Here is a 19,275-nt window from a genome sequence, read left to right as displayed (position 1 = left end):
GACACTGAAGCCCTTGTGCCCAGTTAGCAAACTCCGCCGGGGCCGCCTCTCCTGGCCGCGCCTCCCACCGCCAGGACCAGCCCAGCCCCATCTCCGCTGACCCAGAGCCGCAGGGGAAAGGGGACTCTGGTCCGTCCCCCAGGCGCCCTCAGCGGGCACCCCTTCGCCCCAAGCCGCTCAGGTCCGCCTGTTTTGTGTACCGGCCTCGGTGAGGCGTGGTTTGCGGGGTGTTCGGTGGGAAAGCCCCTGCTCACGGTCAGCCCGCAGGCGCCGGCGAGCTCGCACGGTCCGGGGTTTCCGAGAACGGAGGCCTTTCCCCGACACACCGGCTCCGTATGAAGCCAAGTGCCGTCTGCCTCCTGGTGTCCTGACCTCGCACCCTAACGGGCAGCAGACACAGGCCTGCGGGTGTGGAGAGGACCCCTGAGCCGGGTCCAAATGGGAGGAGGCAGAGGTGCTGGGCCAGGCTCGGGGAGGCGGCGGAAGGGAGTGGGCTTTGCTCCGTGCCCAGCCCCGTGCCAGGTGCTCTCGGTCCAGATCCGCTCCAGTCCTATGAGAGGCTCCCCTCCCTCCCTCCTTCCCTTCCTTCCAGATCTTCTGAGCACCTGTCTGTGCCAGGGGCTGGGGCACAAAGCCAGAGCTCACACCCCAAGACCTCGCCACCCCGTGAGAGCGTCATCGAGAAAACGGCTGTGACTGGGGTGGGTGAGGATGCAGGGGGAGCCCCACGGGGCTCGGGGAAGGTTCCCAGGGGACTTACAGCCGAGCTGGGACCTGAAGGATGAGGAAGGGCATTCCAGGTGGAGGGAACTGCATGTGCGAGGCAGGGAGGCAGGAAAGAGCCCACCTGGTCGGGGAGCTGTGGGAGGGCGATGGAGCCAGGTCCAGGTGATCTGCTGGGTGAGGCTGGGGTCCCAGAACCCACTACCAGACCCTCTGCCTCCTTTGCTCCTGGCTGCCTGGCCAGGAAGAGGCCCCGCCCACCTGCCCAAAGGGCGGCTTTGACCTGGAGAGAGGGAGTGAGGAAGGAGGGGCCCGCTGGTGTGTGTTTTGGGATTGCTTCTCAGAAATCTCCTCCTCCTCCGACGCCTGGCAACCAGGTGGCAGCTGAGTGGAGGGGGAGAGGGGCCGGGGGAGATCCTGGGCTCCCCCTCTGAGCCTCAGTTTTGGCGTCTAGAAAAGGGGCCCCACACTCAGCTGTCGGCTTGTCACCCCAGGGGCTCCACGAAGCGGAGGCCCAGGCTGGACTCATTCGGGGAGGGGAGGGCCCTACCCCATCCTGCAGTGGGGGCTCAGCGAGGCGACGGGGAGTCCCTGAGCCACGCGGCCTGCGCTTCCCACCCAGCAGCCTGCCTGCTGCGCCCACTGCATGGCCACAACCGGGGGAGCGGGAGGCAGGGCCGAGGCACAGACACAGGGATGGAGCTCCCTGTGAGCCCCGCAGGGAGAGGTCTAGGGGTCCCCCTGCCGGGGCACAGGGCTCAGCTGCTCCCAGAACCCGCTCACAGCCCCAGAAGGAGGGGCACGGAGGGTCCGTGTCCTGGGGCTGCTGCTCCGATGTCTGCAGACTGGCCTCACCCAGCAGGAACAGGGGCTCCCCGTTCCGGGGCCAGGATCTGAAATCAGGGTGTCGGGGGCTGTGCTCCCTGAGGGGGGTGTCCAGGGGCGTCCTTCCTGCCTCTTCAGCTTCAGGGGGCTCCTGGCTGCACCCCTTCCATCTTGGCCTCGGTCTTCACGTGACCCTCCTCATTGTTCATGTGTCCATACCCACCTGTTCACGTGGCCCCACACCCTTGTTCACATGAACACCCCTCCTGCTTATGTGGCCCCGCCCCCTTGTTCACGTGCACACTTCCGGCCAATCATGTGGCCCCCGCCCCCTTGTTCTCCTGTTGGAAATTGCTAGTGGCCTGTTTGGGGTGAGGTACGGGTGAAGGGCCCCAAGTGGAAGGGGTGGGGTTGGGAGTGGGGGAGGGCGAAGGGAAGGGCCGGGCCTTCTCTAGAGTCCTCTTGTTGATTTCCTGGAAAAACCTTGGGACTTTGAAGTCCTGTGTAGTCTGTGCACCCAGAGCCCGGCTGGGACTGGCAGGAACCCCCGCTGGCTGCTGAGCTGCGCTGTGCCCTGCTGGTGTGTCCTCGCAGACACTCGCCCTCGCCTGGTTTGCACACGATTGACCTCCCGCCCCTGCGGCACCTACAGATTTACTCACGTTTCGAAACAGCGCAGAATGTACCCGTTCCCTCTGCCACGATCCCGCAGCCTCTCTGTTAATGAGCAGTCGGTTTGGCAGAATAAGAAATGAACACGCACACAAACCCCAGTCCAGGGCACAGGATTCGTTCGGTGACCCTGCAGTTGACCTTATTCCTCTGGTCCCACCCACGACCATCCTCGCTTTCCTCTTCTGCTTTAACCTGGAGCGATTCCCAGTCTCGCTGTGGCTTTTAGGAGTCAGTGGCTGCAGAATGCATGTCAGTGTGGGCCTCTCTGACGTGTCCTCATGATTAATAATCACGCCAAGTTATGCGTTTTGGTAAGAAAACCTCAACAGTGAAACTGTTGTCGGTGTCTCTCAGCAGCAGGCACCTGGTGCCACTTCCCCCGTTACTCACAGGCACCCTGCGTGGGGTGTCCCCCGGGGTCTCCGCCGTCTCACCTTCCCCTTTGTAAGGCGTGTCTGCGGGAGAGGCCTCGGGACGAAGGAGCTCGTCTGTAACCAGGCTGCCGGCCACTAACGTTAGCGTCCACCAGGTGCTTTCTGAAACAGTTACCTCGTCTTTGCCGGATGGGGATGGTTTCCCGTTACTCCTCCTACAGTTGCTAGCTGGGTTTCTACTGTAAGAGAGACCTCCCTTCACGGTTGCACATGTATCGCACCTGTGATGTTGCTTAGACATTCTAGTGTCCTCCCCACAGGTCAGAGCCCATCGCTCTCCTTCAGTGCCCGTTAGCACGTGCCCAGCCTCTGAGCACTTCCTTCCTGGCACACAGGTGGTTCGGCTCACCTTTGTTTTCCATGACGAGAGGAGCCATCTCTCCTCTCAGTGCTGGTTCCTTGTGCTGAGAAGGTGGTTAGAAATCAAGGTCTGGCTGTGCCACGTCATTGCTGCTGACGTCACTGCTTTTTGGCTTTCTCCGTGGGCAGAGTTCAGAAACGTGCTTGTGTGCACCACACACACCGTGTCGGTTTCTGTACCCACGTGCCTGGGAGGCCTGGAAGCTCCGTTCCTACTAATACCTGCAGTTCTAATCCCTGGCCACCCCGCTCACTCCGTGACCCCTCTCTAAACCGGCTCCATTGTCCGAGGTTAACTCATTTACTAGGTCAGTCCCAGGCCACACAAGAAGTGGTTTCAGAATTACCAATCCACACTTCTGTGGAAAGAAAACCTGCTAACTAGGCTGTAACACTTGCGTGCGGGTTTTTTTTAAATCTTCAGAAGATGTAGTCAAAATGGGAAACCAGGGCCCCCACCTTCCTCAGACCTGGGCATTTCCGAGAGCTTTCTATACCCGACAGGTAAACTTACAACATAAAAAGGGTAGGAAAGCTCAGCATTTTACAGGTGAGAACCCGGAAGTGCTGAGAGGACCTGGGGGGGCCCTGGTCCCTCCCCTGCTGGGCAGCAGGTGTCCTAGAAGCCACGGCACGGTTTTCCCAGGAAATGTGTGCTTCCTGCTGGAAAGGCGGTGCTCGCTGGGGAAGCCGCTGGCTGGCTCAGTCTGTGGCGCTGAGAGCCGACGAGCCTCAGCCTCCGGTGGGATGTGCACAGAGCAGGCGGGCTGACGGGCGGGAGGCGCTGCACACTGGGCGAGGGCAGTGGGCCTGGTGTACACCGTCGAAGCTGGTTTTCAGAAGCAGCTGGAAATGCAGAGGGAGCCATGGTGGCTACATGGGCCCGGCTCCATCCTGGGGTCTTTGTATTCTGTGCCAAACACGTTGAATTTTATCTTCAAAATGGCCAGGGGCCCGGGGCTCGGATCACACGATTGGATTTCTACACTAGAAGGGCAGCTCCGGAGGGTGGCCGTGTGCCCGATGGCGGACGGCGCAGGGCAGGGCGGGAGGGGTCCTCGGGGAGCCGTGGGCCTGCAGGCCGCGCTGTGCTCTCGGCACTTGTCCAAGGCCACGCAGCAGGCGTGCCCTCAGTGTCGTGTTGCCGAAGTCCCGCTCTGTCCCTGCGAGTGTGACAGGCGGTGGTGGCCTGTGTGCGCGCCGGCTTCCGTGGACAGGCCTGCCAGACCCAGACCTCACCGGCACCACGGCCACCTGGGCTCCTGGCCATTCGCGGTGTCATCACTGGCACTCACCCCGGGGCCTCTGTGCCACCTGCTTATCCCTGTCTGGGCTTTCCCTGAGCTCTGTGGCCGCCTGGCGGGACCCGGCCTGCCCACTGGGTTCCCAGGGATCCCAGGCTCTGCCACCAGGGCAGGACCACAGTCCATGTGATGCGGGTCACCTGTGACATGAGTTGCATGCATGTTGCCTAGGACGCGTGTCACGTATGTGTGTTGCTTTATACCTGTGGCAATGCATGCCACGCCTGTCACGTGTGTCACTTTTGACAAATGCCCAGTGTTTGTCCATTCTGGCATGTGTGCCTTGTTTGTGGCATGTGTCACATGTCACTCCAGGCACTCATGCTATTTTGAACATGTGTCACTCCCTACATGTGTCACCTTGATACACACCAGGTGTGCCACTTTGGGCATGTGTGTCACTTTCGACACAGTGTCACTTTGGATATGTACATCACTTCTGACGTCATTCCTAATGTTTGTGTCACCCGTGACATGTGTCCCATGCGTGTTGCTTCTGGCATGTGTGGCACTGGTGACGTGTATTGCTCATGATGTGTCATGTGTGTGCCCCTTTTGAAAGGTGCGTCACATGCATGTCACTTGTGATGCATGTGCCGTGTTGATATGTGTCACATGTGTGCCACTTAGGACACTCGTGGTTGGGGCATGGTGTGCTCCTGACCTGCTAGGCCCTGGGGGAGCCGCCGCGTGGGGCTCCGGAATTCACAGTGCGACCGTCAGCAGGGAGCCGGCCCAGAGCTGCCCATGGGCTCTGTGGTGGCTCTTTGGAAGGACAGTGCCTCCCTCAGGAGCCCGCTCCCCACCTCTCTCACTGCAGCTGCCGCCATGCTGCCGCCGCCCTCGGAGCAGGCCCTGAGCGAGCTGCTGGCTCGCAAGGAGGAGGAGTGGCGCGCGCTGCAGGCCCACCGCGCCCAGCTGCAGGAGGCGGCTCTGCAGGATGCGCAGCGCCGGCTGGAGGAGGCCGAGGCGAGGCTGCGGCGCCTGCAGGAGGACTTCGTCTACAACCTGCAGCTGCTGGAGGAGCGGGACCGGGAGCTGGAGCGCTACGACGCCGCCTTCGCCCAGGCGCAGAGGCTGCAGGAGGCCAGGCAGGCCGAGGCGAGTGAGCTCAGGATCGAGGCGGCCAAGCTGCGGCAGGCGCTGGCCAGGGAGGCCCGGCGGCGGGAGGACCTGCAACAGGAGCACCAGCTGAAGCTGCAGGAGCACCGCCTGGCGCTGGAGCGGGTCCACAGGTGGGACACCCGCGCCTCCCTCACACGCCGGCCTGTCAGTGGCTGCCGGGCCTGTGCTGTGGGTGCTGGGCCCCTTCCCCCGACAGGCACAGCGCTGGCCACCCCACCCCACCTCACCGGGTCCAGCCTCTCCGGGAGCGGGCAGCGTCTCCATCGCTGCTCACCGTGGTGCAGACGCTGACATCAGGCCACCCCGCTCCTGGTAAACAGGACCCTGTGGCCCGGGCCAGCGCGCTCAGTGTGAGGCGTCAGCCCGAGCACCGAGACGTCACTCTTCGGTTCCGGTCAAAGCACAGGCCCAGGCAGCGCAGGCCCGTGGTGTGCAGGCTCCGGGGTGGGTGTACGTGTTGCTCTCGGTCCTGCCAAAGCAAAGTACCAACTCACACTCACGGCTCCCGGGCCGTCGTCCTCTGAGCGCTGTTCAGTGGGGCTCCTCTTGATGCTGTTGTCGTTGCCCAGCGACAAGAATGCTGAGGTCGACCGCCAGCGGGAACAGTACGAGAAGCTCAAGTGGCAGCTGGAGAGGAAGCTCCAGGAACTGGACGGCGAGCTGGCTCTGCAGAGGCAGGTAGGAGGCGCACCCGGCCCTGCGTGGACTGCCCGCCCCGGTGTCCCAGGTCAGGAGGACGACCGCCGGTAACTGTCTGTCCTCTGTGGGATCCCAGCTGAAGGGCTGCAGTCAGGGTGGGGGTCCCAGTGTACAGAGCTGGGACCTGGGCTTCCCCGGAGGGTGGGTGGGTGTAGACAGAGGAGCCGTGGGGGCTAAGCCTTGGGGTGAGGCCAGGTCAGGTGGGGCACTTGGGCTGCAGGGCACTGGCAGGGGGCGAGCAGGAGAGGTCCCCAGGGGCTGCATGTCAGAGGCAGGTGGGGACAGGGTGGCCGTGGCCGCAGCAGCATTCCCGACCGACCGGGGTTCTGGTCCTGGGCTGACTTCCCTCCGTCACAGGCCGGGCTCCGCCTGCCCCCTGGTGGCCACAGCCTGCAGAGCTCTGTGCGGAAGGCAGTGCTTGGTCCTGTAGCACCTCAGGACGAGTGAATGCAACGATGTTCACATTCCGGTTCCAGGAAGGGTTACTCACGTGACCCGGGTACTTCGTTTGGCTCCTCAAAGGGTACAAACAGTAAAGGGTCGGCTTTTCAGTCCCACCTGCACAGTGTCTGAGGCCCCATCCACCCGGAGAGCGACAGCCGGGCATTCATGACGGGCAGGTGTGGGGCCCAGCTGGACGCTCACGGGAGGCGGGAGCCAGTGAGCCTGAAAGACACAGCGGCCGAAGTGCTGGGCTCGCGGCTCCCGTACCTGCAGGAAGGACCTGACGGGTGGGCCCCAGCTGTCACATTGGGGGGCATCCTGGGGGCAGGAGGCTCTTCCCAGCAGGAGGGACCCAAGAGAGGCGGCTGCAAGGGCTGCAGGGACAGGCCGGGGGCAGCTATGCAGTGGCTGCAGCCCGCGGGAGCCGGGAGGCTGTGCAGGGGAGGAAGGTCACACTGTGGGGTGCATCCTGGGAAGGGGTGCCACTAAGGAAACGGAGGGAACAGGACAGACAGACAGAGAAGCACAGAGGAGGGTGGGATGAGGCTGCTTCAAATGCCAGGAGAAATGGCGCTGGACGTGGCGGGAGCGCTGGGATGCGCACTGCTGGGTGGGCAGGGGCAGGGTTATCGCCGTCATGGTCTACGGCATCTGCCTTTAGAACGAGCCGTGGGCGAAGTTGGGAAGGGCCCGGCGTAACGGGAGGCGTGGGGTAGGGTTGCCCGACCGGTTGCCTGTTTGTTGTAGTAAGAAACCAGCAGGTCAGGAGGAGTGACACTGGTGGTGGGCGTGAGCATGGCTTATAGAGACCCGACAGAACCCACGGAAAGCCGTTCGGAGTGGTGGTCCGGGCAGGGCTCGTGTCTGGTCCTCAGTCTTTACACTTCGCCCTGGGCCTCCCTGCAGCTCAGCGTGTGCGGGGCAGAAAGCGAGGGATTGCAGCTGCAGGACGGCCTGCCGCCAGGCCATGCCCTCCGAGATGCCTGAGGCTCCGTGTGCACCCTGGGTCTGGCTGTCCCTCCCGCTCACCCTCCCCCACCCCCACCCCCAGGAGCTGTTGCTGGAGTTCGAATCTGAAGTGCAGAAGCGGGAGCACGGGTTCCGGCTGCACGCCGACAGCATGAGCAGCACAGTCCTAACCCACGAGCTCAAGGTAACGGCCGCGTCTGCCAGGGCCTCCAGTGGTGAGGCGACCTCTGAACAGAGTCGGGCCACACGAGGGCCTCTTCCTTTGCACGGAGCCCCACATGGCCAGGGCCTTGAGCACCGAGGCAAGGACCAGCCTGAGGGGAGGGAGCTGTGCAGGGGAGGTGAAAGGGGCCAACGCCTGGCCCGGCCCAGCGGCCCTGGCTGGGGCTAGTAGGATGGAAGCCCTGCCCTAGTGGTCAGCAAGTCGCTGCCCCGCTGCCAGCCTCCCCCCAGGCCTGCAGTCCATGGGCAGCCCTCGCCATCAGGAGGCCCCAGGACCCTGGTAGTTCTCCGTGGCTGGAGCCTATCCCTAGTCTCAGTTCCTGGCACAGATACCAGTGCCCGTGGGCCCCGCCTGCCCCAGGGCCAGCAGGCATCCAGACCACAAGGCTGGGCTGCCCACAGTGACCCTCACCCGGCCACTGTGGGGACTTCCGAGTGCCAGGGGAGAGGAGACTTGTGGGGGTCACCCTGTGCTCCATAGCAGGAGGACACTCCTGTAAGGAGGCCGCAGGGGGGTGCTGTGGGAGTCCCAGGTGCAGGCCCTGGCCCCACCTGCTGTGCGAGTAGGTTCCAGATCCCCAGGGCAGCAGAGCTCACACCCGGAGCTGTTCAGGGCAGCAGTTGGTCCGTCCCCAGATGTTAGTCGAGGAAACTGAGGCAGAGAGGTTACTTAAAAATGGAGTGTGCGGCTGGGATTTTAGCCACGTTCTCTCAACCTCCACCTGCATGTGTGAGTCCAGATCTAAATAGTCTTCACACCACGTGTGAGGAAACGAAGGGGTACACTGGCCGGCTGGGTCACGTGGCCCCATAGGGTGCGGTGCTTTCTGAGGGCTGTGGTCCCCCCGGGGGAGCTGCCGGCATTCTCTCCTGATCCCGATGGGTGGAGCTCACAGCCTAGTCCTGAAGCCTCTTCCTGTCTCAAGGTGAAGCTTCTGACCAAGGAGCTGGCGGCGCTGAGAGAGGCCGGGGCCCAGGCTGCCGAGTCCCTGCAGGGCGCGCAGGCGGCCAAGGCGGAGCTGGAGGAGCGGCTGCAGCGTGCTGCCTGGGAGCTCCGGGACCTCGCCGCCGTGAAGGACGCCCGGTGCGGGTCTCTTCCGGGTCCAGGGGTCCTGGCCGACGGCAGTGGCTTTCCACTCACACTTGGTTCTTCTCAGGATCAAAGACTTGGAGGACAAGCTTCAGTCGGTGCAGCTCACCCGGAACACGGAGCAGGAGACCTTCCGGAGGAAGTGAGTGTTTCTGGCCCCGTGTCGATGGCGTGGGCGACCTGGGCCTGCAGCGTGGACGCCCGTGAGTGCCCGGCGCGGCCAGGGGAGGTGGAGAAACCCCGTTCCCCTTGCTGTGTTTTCAAGTTTGCATCCCGAACCTCTTAAATTATGAATTGAAATAGTTGAGAATGAATATCATTTCCAGCACCTTACAATACTGTCATCGAGAGCTAAAATGCTCTTAAACATGCACCTAGATGCCATAGCACGTCACACCCACTTCCATTAAATTAAAAGTGCAGCCCGGCCGGTGTTGCTCAGTGGTTGAGCCTTGACCCAGAAACCAGGAGGTCACAGAGGTCACGGTCAGGGCACAGGCCCAGGTTGTGGGCTCCATCCCCAGTAGGAGGTGTGCAGGAGGCAGCCGCTCCATGATTCTCTCTCGTCACTGACGTTTCTCTCTCCCTGTCTGAACTCAGTAAACATGTATTTAAAGTGTGGAGCCCACACTTTGGCTGCGGAAGCTTCACTGCCTTTTCTCTCCTGGGCTCCCGTCCCTGCTCCTCCCCAGGCAGTGTTACCCAGTAGAATGGCGCCTCCTGCGGGCAGCGGGCATGTGCACGAAACCAAAACAGACTTCGCTGCGGTCACAGGCTGTTCCTAAATGAAGGTGTTACGTTTACAAAACAACAGGAAGACCATAAAGTTCAGGAATTGCTAAGTAGCTGTCGTGTCCTCTCCTCGGGGCCTCTTCTACCAAATGACACGCCCATGGGCTCCCAGGGGCTGCGGGGGGCGGGGGGGCTGCCTGCGCATCCCACACCCTCCAGGTGGGAGCTGCTGGCCTGGCAGCATCTCACGTGCTGACCTCCTTCCAAGTTACGTGCCAAGTATGTTAGACCGTGTGCCAGAGAACAGGCAGTGCCGGGTACGGGTCTGCACGCAGTGGGCAGCGTCGTCACTCACAGTTTGTGGAAGTTAGAGACGAGGCTTCACAAAGACTTACGTGACTGTGACGTAGGCCCGGTGCTTTCCTGCTCAGAGGGGCCTGGGAGGCTGAGACGAAATGGAGCCTGTGCTTCTGCACTCCGAGGGGCCCACCCCAGTGCTCCGCTTCCCGGGAAGACGCTCGCACACACAGTGCTGTGAGCCAGGCCAGCTGTGCGGGCTCCTCCCCCATAGCTGTCTGTATGCCTGGAGCGGTGTCCTCAGAACACGGGGACGGACGGACGGGGGGGCAGTACAGCGCCGAGTGCGACAGGAAAGCACTGGCCCCTGTGAGCCCCGCTATCAGAGCAGGGACACCACGGGCTTCCTCTCAGGACATACTGCTCTCCGTCTAACAGGCACGAGGAGCTCGACCGTGTGGCCAGGGAAAGAGACGCGGTGCTGGCGTCGGTGAAGGGCGCTCACGCGGAGCAGCTGCGGGCGCTGGAGGCCCGGGTGCTGGAGCTGCAGGCACAGTGCGAGGCCCTGGAGCTGCAGGTGCGCAGGGCCGAGTGGAGGCAGGCGGACGCCCTGAAGGAGAAGGACGCCGCCATGGACAAGTGAGTGCGGGGCTGTGGCCCAGGGAACGGGCGTGGGGTCACGCTGTAACAGTTCCGGTTGTGAGATTGTGCAGTTAGTACGCGTGTGAAGGTGCGCATCTGTTTGTGTGGTAAATGGAGAGCATCTGGCATTGAGCCCCGCACGCCGCTGTACAGCCGTCACCACGCTCCACCCTCAGAACCTGTTCCCCCAAACAGCCTGTCCCCACGGCTTGGCCCACACCTGCTCCCTCTGTGGGAGCCTGGCTCTCGAGGGCCTGCCCACCTGCGGGTCACGCTGTGTCCTGGGTTGGCTCAGGTTTCCCTGTGGAGGGCGCCCTCTGTTTACCCAGCATCTGTGATGGACGTGGGTGTCCCCCCCTCTGGCTGCTGGCGAGCTCTGCTGTGAGCACGGCGGTGGGTCTGTTTGGGTCTCTCCTCCCAGCTCTGTCGAGTCTGGGCCCAGAAGAGGGTGTGCTGAGTTGGGTGGGAAGTCGATTTACTTGTGAGGAACCACCAGCCTGTTTTCCACGGCAGATGCACCCGTGGGTCCCGTTTCTCCCTGAGCTGGTTTCTTCTAAGCCCGGCTTTCTTCCTGGCTTCCCAGCCACCTCTGTCGCACAGCGCCGGGCGCCCAGGGAGAACCGTGCACACGGGAGACCTTTGTAATTGGCACTGGAGTTGAGCTCTGGTCTCCTGGCTGTGCTCACGGAGATAATTAAATAACGCACTTCCAGTGTTCACCGTGCTCAGCACCCGCGCCTCCCTGTGTTGGGGGAGAATGCCTGTCTCTCTTCTCCTGGGGAGTCTTTGCCAAACGCTGTTTCTGCTTAAAGGGACCACGGCGTTGACGCCTTTAGGCCAGGAGGCACAGCCTCTCAGTGGCTTCCTGAGGCGCCCGGGTGGGTTGCTCTTGATCCACTCAGTGGGACGGTGGGGTGGGCGGAGAAGCTGACGCGAGTCGTGCTCACGGAGTGTGTGCCCGGCTGGTGCCATGGGGCCTCCCAGGTCTGCGGCGCTTCCTCCCCTCCCCGCCTCTAAAGGCTTTCTTGTGAAATTTACCCAGTTTTCGCTGATTTTACTGGGGAACTTAAGGTCAGTTTAGACCCTCATTTTACTATTCAGTTTGAAAATGCGTGCTGAATGTCCACGTGGAGTGCTGTGTGAGGCAGGCGTGGGCGCAAGGACGGCCCGAGAGCCAGGCACAGGCCCGGCTCCTCGCAGGGGCTCAGCTGGTCCCTGGGGTGCAGGGGGTGGGGGTCCGTCTGCTCCTCTCAGCGAGGAGGTCTCCCTAGCATGGATGCAAGTGTGGAGGTGGCATGATCTGCAGCATCTCCCTGAGGCCTGCACGTGTGTGCGAGTGTGTGTGCGAGTGTATGCATGTGCATGTGTGAGTGTGTGCGAGTGTGAGTGTGTGCAAGTGCGAGTGCGAGTGTGTGCAAGTGCGAGTGCGTGCAAGTGCAAGTGTGTGTGCATGTGCGTGCGTGAGTGCGAGTGCATGTGCGAGTGTGTGCATGTGCGAGTGTGTGCAAGTGCGTGTGCGAGTATGTGTGCGAGTGTGAGTGCGTGTGCGAGTGTGAGTGTCTGCTGGGTGTGAGACCTCGCACAAGAACCTCACCAACTCCCAGCTGCCTTCCTGCCCAGGCTCCGGGAAGAGGCGTCCGCGCTGAGAGCCGGCTGGGATGCGCAGCTCGCTCAGCTGTCGAAGGAGACAACCTCCAAGGACCTGCAGGTCCAGTCGCTGCAGGAGGACACGGCGCAGCTCCGGGCTCAGCTGGCCCGGTGCCAGCAGGACGTGGGCAGGTGATGTCCCCTCGGACCGCGTCATGGCGCCCCCTCATCATGGTGCCCCCTCGTCATGGCACTGAGTCCCTGTTCACATCCTGTTGGGGAAGAAAGACAAGAAACAGGAAACAGATGGAGAGATTTCCTCCGTCTTTTGTCTTCAGTCTCCCCGATACCTGCGCTCCCCCGGGGTACGGCCTGTCCCTTCGGCTTGAACCTGACGCTCTTCTGGTGGCTCCACTGGTGGAGTCTGGGCTGTCACTGCACCGTCCCCTTTGCAAAGAAATGCAAGGTTTAATGCTGGGAGTGTGCTTTCAAGCACTGCTTCGCTGTACCCACAGGTTCTCATAGGATTCCGTAAATTTATTTCCTGATTTCCCTTTGGTGTTTCTTTGGTCCGTGGGTCACTTTTTTTAGTTAAATTGGTTGTGACATTGGTCAACATGAACTTACAGGTTTCCCGTGTAGGTTCCATGTTATAAGATCTGTATGTCGCACTGTGTGCTCACCACCCAAAATCAGATCTTCTGTCAACCTGTATTAGACCCTCCCCCAGGTCCATGGGTTACTTAGAAATGTGTTGCTTAATTCCCTTTTATTTTGGGATTTCCAGGTACCATTTTGTTACTACTGATTTCTTTTTCTTTTTTAAAATATATTTTATTGAGTTTTTACTGAGAGGAAGGGAGAGGGATAGAGAGTCAGAAACATCGATGAGAGAGAAACATCGATCAGCTGCCTCCTGCACACTCCCTACTGGGGATGTGCCTTGCAACCAAGGTACATGCCCTTGACCGAAATCAAACCTGGGGCCCTTCAGTCCGCAGGCCGACGCTCTATCCACTGAGCCAAACCGGTTAGGGCGTTATTACCAATTTCTGACTTAATTCTCTTCTGGACAGAGAACATATTCCGTGCGTATTTGTTTGTGGCTTTAGGGTGTGACTGTCTGATGGGGACCCACCTGGGCTGTGTGAACACTGCCCAGGCCCAGGGGATCCACGGAGGTCTGGCCTCTGTCCTCGCAGGTTTCTGCCGGCTGCTGACAGGTGTGAAATCTGTTTATTTATGGCCCCGGGGGGCCGGGACGATGCTCACTTCCGCGGTTCTGACTCCGTAGGTACCAGCGGGAGCTGTCTCTGGCGGTGGAGAGGGAGCAGAGCCTGGAGCGGGACAAGGTGCAGCTGGGCCTGGACTGGCAGCGGCGCTGCGAGGGCCTCGAGCGGGACCACTACCACCAGTCCGAGGGGCTGGTGCAGGGGCTGGCCTCGGCCAGGGCACAGGTGCGCTCCGGCTCCCGCCGGCCGTGCGGTGTCTCCGAGGCGGTTTGGGCCCTCACCAGCTGCCCTTTTGTCTGGAAACACGTCCTCACGGAGCAGTGTGACCGGACAGCGGAAGCTGTGACCAGTGTGTCCCTGCCCTGCCCACCAGCCTTGCCCCGTGTGTCATTCGCTGTTTCTCCCACGTCCACAGCAGCAGGTCGGGCCGCCGGGTGGTGGGCCGGGAGGGACGGCGACGTCCAGGTCCCGCCGTTGCCCAGTGCTGAGGGACGCCCGGTCACCACGTGTCTCCGTGGCGCTTCTCCTTGGGCCGCTCTGGCTGCCTCTTAGGCGCTGGCATGGACGGAGCTGGCACCGCTCTCCTGATCCCCCGAGGTGACGAGTCCACCTTTCCCCAGGTTGCTGCCAAGCTCCAGGAGGCGGAGCAGAGGCTGCGAGACCAGGAGGTGGTGCTGAGGGCCCTGACCCTGGAGAGAGACCAGGCCCTGCAGGCCCTGAGGGACCACGGGCTCGGCCCTGAGCAGGAGGTGCCGGTGAGCGCCCCCGTCCGCCCCTGCCCCCAAGTGTCTAACCTGCTGCTGCCGGGCACTGACCTGGGCCTCCTTTGTCTGCTTGTGCTGAGGCGGAGCGTTCGTTCTTGACGCGCTCCGTCTTTTCTCTGGTCTGCCGAGTCCTGTCCTACCCGGTCAGTTTTTGTTTCCGATGACGTATTTTTCATCTCTGCAGAGGCCCTGTGGTTCTTTGTTTCCCTTTAATATATTTTTATTGATTTCAGAGAGGAAGGGAGAGGGAGCGGGAGAGAAACATCAGTGATGAGAGACTCGCTGGCCGGCTGCCTCCTGCACGCCCCCCACTGGGGAGGGAGCGCAGCCTGGGCCTGTGCCCTGACCGGATCGACCCTGAGCCGCGCTGGCCGGGCCGTAAGTGGCTCTTCCCTGCTCTTGTTTCTCCTCGGGCCCCTGAGCAGGGGTGTAGTGATGGTGCTTGAAGCCCTGGACTGTCCCTCGCACGATCTTTCTGGTTCGTCCCTGTCCATGCTGAGCCGCATCCCCTGGGCCCTGTGCTGCCGGCTCAGGCATCCAATGGGGGGCATTTGAGGGCGCCCACGTTCTGGCTGTTACGGATGCTGCCCTTGAACACGGCACGTTTCTGTGTGGGCTCACCCTCCGTTCTCCTGGGCCCGCCCTGGGAGCGCACTGCGGGGCAGAGAACAGCTGGTGTAGCTGTTTGAGGACCCGCAGGCGTCACCTGTCCCAGTGCACAGGGTCCCTTTCTCCACGTTCTCGCTGCGGCGTCTTTACCGTCACAGGCACCTGGCCGGTGACTCGTGGCTTTTTGACTGAAAAGGACGAGCCCCCCAAAAACAGTCTTGCTTGTGAAACTGAGAGGGAAGAGAGCTTCACACGCCTTTAGCTTAGGAAGGAAGGTCGCTGCAGGGTTCGACGGAGGACAGATCAGGGCGCAGGGAGCGGGGTGCGGGCGGGCCCAGGCCTTGTGCCTGCACCCATAACATCTCCTCTTCCTGGGCGTGCAGGGGCTCCCTCGGCACCAGGAGGAAGAGGCGAGTGCACGTTTCCCGTCTGGTGAGATCCAGCGGCTGCAGGAGCAGAACGCGAGCCTGCGCCATGCGGTTGCGCAGATGAGGGCCGAGATGGAGGCTCTGAGCGAGCAGGTGCTCCCTGCTGCCCAGCCAGCAGGAGACACGGCAGCTTCAGGCACCCCCGCAGACGCTGCGCCCGGTGAGCGAGGGAGATCAGGCGCGTCCCCTGGGCTCTGAGAGGTGCATGTCCCTTGGTAGACGGCCTCCCGGGGAGGGTCTTACGTCAGTTTTACGCGTAGGATAGAAACTTCTTGGTGAAGAGGAAGAGAAAAGTGAGGGGTGCGCAATACCTCTGGAGCAGGGACAGTGCCCAGCTGGGGTGGCCAGTTCAGCACCCTGCCTGGTTCAGGGGGGGCCCTGGGGCTGTGGGTGCTGACTGGATGGTATTGGCTCCCGGCTGCTGAGCCCTCCCTGAGAGCCTGGCCAGCTGCTCCCTGGACACTGCGCTCTGGGGACGAGAGGAGGGAGGCACATGGGTGCCGACACTGAGGGGCAGACAGGGCGGGGCAGGGGGCAGCCGCTCCAGCTGGGGGAGCCCCGCCCTGGGATGCCGGGCAGCGCAGGGAGTGTCCATCCCCGTGCGCGTGTTTACAGGCAGGTGTTTTGTCAGGTTACGTTCTGGCTCTTGAAGCAGAAGTACGAAACCTGAAGGGCAAGTTTAAAGCCCTGGAAGAGCAGCTGGGAGACGCACGGGAGCCTTCGAAGACACCCTCGTCTCCCGCTGACATCCGGCCCGGCGTCGGCACCGCAGCAGACGCCCCGGGTGAGAGTCCAGTCCCAGCAGCGCCGTCTTTCTTCTAAACAGACGGGAACCCTAAGTCACCCCAGTACAGCCGCCAAGCTCAGGCCCCTATTCCCACCTCCGGGTCAGCTGCTGTCCCCACACCCCCATTCCCAGCTGCTGTCCCCACCACCCCATTCCTAGCTGCTGTCCCCACCACCCCATTCCCAGCTGCTGTCCCCACCACCCCATTCCCAGCTGCTGTCCCCACCACCCCATTCCCAGCCGCTGTCCCCACCCCCCCATTCCCAGCCGCTGTCCCCACCCCCATTCCCAGCCGCTGTCCCCACCCCCCCATTCCCAGCCACTGTCCCCACCCCCCCATTCCCAGCCGCTGTCCCCACACCCCCATTCCCAGCCGCTGTCCCCTCGCCCGCGGAGTCCGAGTCCGTGCCCTTCCACAGCCCTCACAGCAGGTTGCCCTCACTCTTCCCTGTCTCTCCCCGCGGGCCCTCCAGTCACTCCTCATCCCGTTGAGGGGACAGGAGAGGCAGTGGGCGTCCTCTGTGGAGACAGAGCTGCGCCCCGCCCTGGACGACTTTTCTGACGGAGCCTCTCTCTGCAGGAGGAGCCGTGGCGGCTGATGGTGCTTCCCTGGGGCTGGGGCTGGCGCTCAGGCGGCTGGGAGACAGGGCACGTCTGCTGAGCTTCCTGGTAGCCCGGCTCCGAGAAAAGGTACCACCTGACCTGCTGATGGGGTGCTCCTGGGTGGGCAGCGTAGGGGCCCCGGAATCGGATTGAAAATACATTTCACTTCCTGTTCGTGGGACCACAGCTCTGTAAGCACATGTGGGCGAGGGGGGTCACATCTGCGATGCCTCCCAGGCCCACCCACGTGGAGTCTCAGGCGCGCACGCACACACGCACATGCACGCGCACACACGTGCACGCTACACCCGGTGCAAGGTCCCAGTCGGGCTCTCACTTTGTCCTGGAACCACAGATGACTTGCTCAGCCTGGGACGTGTCCACCTCGGCGTGGTTTTTGTTTATTTTTTTAATTAACGGTGTCTGTGTATCCAGGGCTCCCCTTGGTTAGCGTATATGTGACCCATTCGAGGAGCATAGGAATCCATGACAGGGTCACTGCACTTGACCCTCCTGAGGCTAGAATGGGCCTCGCTTGGTGCCGGTTCTTTACCCTCTACCTGCTGCTCCCGGCCCCGCCCCTCCGCCTGTCCCGCCCCTCGTGTCCGCTCCCAGCCCCGCCCCCTCGCTCCCTGGGCCTGTGGCTCCCAGCGGCCTCCCTGACTGCCTCCCAACGCCCAGGTGCTGCGGGAGCCCCTGCAGGGGGACTCGGTCTGGCAGGAGCTTCCTCACGAGGTGGACCAGGTGCACCTGGAGGTGCGGGAGCTGCAGAAGCAGGTGTCTGAGCTGGAGAAGCATCTCGCCGCAGCGCCCACTGCTCCAGACTGCGCCGCCCTCGGGAGACAGGTGAGCGCCCGCCCACAATCTGCACCTGTGGCTGCCTGTCCTGCTCTGTGGGTCCCAGCCAGGGTTCCGAGCCACAGAGCGCTCCGCAGGGGTGCTGACCCCCAGGGTGTCACCAGGCCAGCCCTTCCCTAAGGTCCTAACCCTGCCGTGACCCGTCATCAGCAGAGTGAACCATGCCTGGGAGCGGGCGCTAGGCGCTCGGGCAGGAAGACTGTAGGCATGGAAGGCATGCCCGTTGTCTTTTCCCAGCATCTTCCAGAATGGAAGTCCCTCCAAACTACATGGTGCCAGGAACTGCGGGGGGCGGGGCGGCGGGGACGGTGTGGGGACTGAGAGGACTGGCGGGGGGAGGCGGAGAGGAGACCTATCCCTGGAGTTCTCCCCCTAGCCCAGTGGTCGGCAAACTCATTAGTCAACAGAGCCAAACATCAACAGGACAACGATTGAAATGTCTTCTGAGAGCCAAATTTTTTAAACTTAAACTTGTAACGCCACTTCTTCAAAATAGACTCACCCAGGCCGTGGTATTTTGTGGAAGAGCCACACTCAAGGGGCCAAAGAGCCGCATGTGGCTCGCGAGCCGCAGTTTGCTGACCACGGCCCTAGAGCAACCCCATGAGGGGTGCCTGCGGGAGACGTGGAGGGGGGTGAGCCCTGACCTCTGTACCCTCAGGTGCGATGCGCCCCGCTGCCCTAAGGCTAGTCCCCTGCCGCCCACGCCCACAGCTCGCCCTACAGTTCCCCCGTCACCGATTCCACTCCTCGGGGCGAAGGGGAGACACGGTGCAGACAAGCAGAACTTACAGGCAAGGGTGTGGGCCTCGTCCGCACGCGGCCCACGTCTCCTCCTTTCAGTCTGAGCATCTTGTGACCTTGGGGAGGTCACTTCCTGGATGAGAAATTAGAGGCACAAAAAACCTAAGTGGCCAGTCCCTCTGCCCAGACCAGGCCACCCAGGCTCCCACCACAGCTGCCCAGCTGTGTGTCTGCGGCTGGGAGGCAGCGCAGATGGGGAGGAGAAGGCCGAGGGCGAGGATGCCCGGGGCGGCTGGGGGAGAGGAGAGCAGGGCACATGGAGCCCGACCCCAGGAGCCCTGCAGACCTGCGCCCGCTCTGCTGCGAGGAGCCAGGGTGGGTGGCGCATTCCAGCGTGGGACGTGACCGCGCAGGAACCCTGCAGGGCCCGCTACCAACCCGCAGGCGGTGCCGGGGCGCCGTCAGCCCCTCAGGGGCACAGAGATGGAGAAGAGGGACGGGCAGAGGAGGAGGAAGAGGAGTCCGCTGGCTGCCCGCGCACAGGGCACGTGCGGGAAGGTGGCTGCTGGCCGGTAGTGTCTGACCTCACAGCCCTCGTGACAAAGGGAAGCGCCCCTGTCGGAGCAGCCTCACCTGCGGACACCACTCACCGAGGGCCCCGTCGCCGTTGCTGGGACAGACCATGTTGGGGGCTCTGGACTGGCCGCACCAAGGACACCGTGCCCGGGACCGGCCGGGAGCACAGACAGGCGGCTGCACCTTCCAGAGGGGCCGGGTGCAGGGCAGGAGGAACGGAGCGTGTGGACAGTGCATTCGCTCCGAGGCCGCTCCCCGTGGAACTGGTTTTGATGACTGGTGAAGAGAACGTCCTCGTTTTCAGGAAGTAAAACGGCAGCTGGGCATAAAGGGCGGAGTGTCCCCAGCTCCCCCTGCATCAGGGGCAGGAGACGAAGCACACGTGGCACCGCCTCACGCTGCTGCCTGCAGCTTCTCTAAGCCAGGCCCTCCGGCCCCAGCCGACCTGACTCCCAGGGAGCCCAGGTCACCTCTCCCAAGTCTCTGGGGGCCCCGCCCACAGCAGGAGCGGCTGGTGGGCTGATTGTGAGGGTCAGAGAGACGATG

The 19,275-nt window shown here is 62.5% G+C and overlaps 1 protein-coding gene across 1 annotated transcript in view; it reads left to right on the top strand.

Annotated features, from left to right (window-relative positions):
* Window positions 1-633: 633 nt before the first annotated feature.
* CCDC57 (coiled-coil domain containing 57) overlaps window positions 634-19,275 on the top strand; it is a 41,849-nt gene continuing 23,207 nt past the window's right edge. Inside the window, exons 1-14 of the mRNA XM_054709728.1 lie at window positions 634-701; window positions 5,142-5,556; window positions 6,016-6,124; window positions 7,641-7,742; window positions 8,707-8,864; window positions 8,938-9,012; window positions 10,338-10,538; window positions 12,162-12,320; window positions 13,423-13,585; window positions 13,981-14,115; window positions 15,117-15,321; window positions 15,793-15,945; window positions 16,529-16,638; window positions 17,233-17,397. Of these exons, the coding sequence (XP_054565703.1) occupies window positions 5,150-5,556; window positions 6,016-6,124; window positions 7,641-7,742; window positions 8,707-8,864; window positions 8,938-9,012; window positions 10,338-10,538; window positions 12,162-12,320; window positions 13,423-13,585; window positions 13,981-14,115; window positions 15,117-15,321; window positions 15,793-15,945; window positions 16,529-16,638; window positions 17,233-17,397 (2,142 nt within the window). The 5' untranslated portion in view covers window positions 634-701; window positions 5,142-5,149. The remainder of the gene's footprint in view (window positions 702-5,141; window positions 5,557-6,015; window positions 6,125-7,640; window positions 7,743-8,706; window positions 8,865-8,937; window positions 9,013-10,337; window positions 10,539-12,161; window positions 12,321-13,422; window positions 13,586-13,980; window positions 14,116-15,116; window positions 15,322-15,792; window positions 15,946-16,528; window positions 16,639-17,232; window positions 17,398-19,275) is intronic.

This window comes from Eptesicus fuscus, chromosome 20, assembly GCF_027574615.1.
Source record: "Eptesicus fuscus isolate TK198812 chromosome 20, DD_ASM_mEF_20220401, whole genome shotgun sequence".
Classification (NCBI taxonomy): domain Eukaryota; kingdom Metazoa; phylum Chordata; class Mammalia; order Chiroptera; family Vespertilionidae; genus Eptesicus; species Eptesicus fuscus.
Note: the sequence above shows the minus strand (reverse complement) of the source record. Positions and strands in the feature narration are given on the sequence as shown.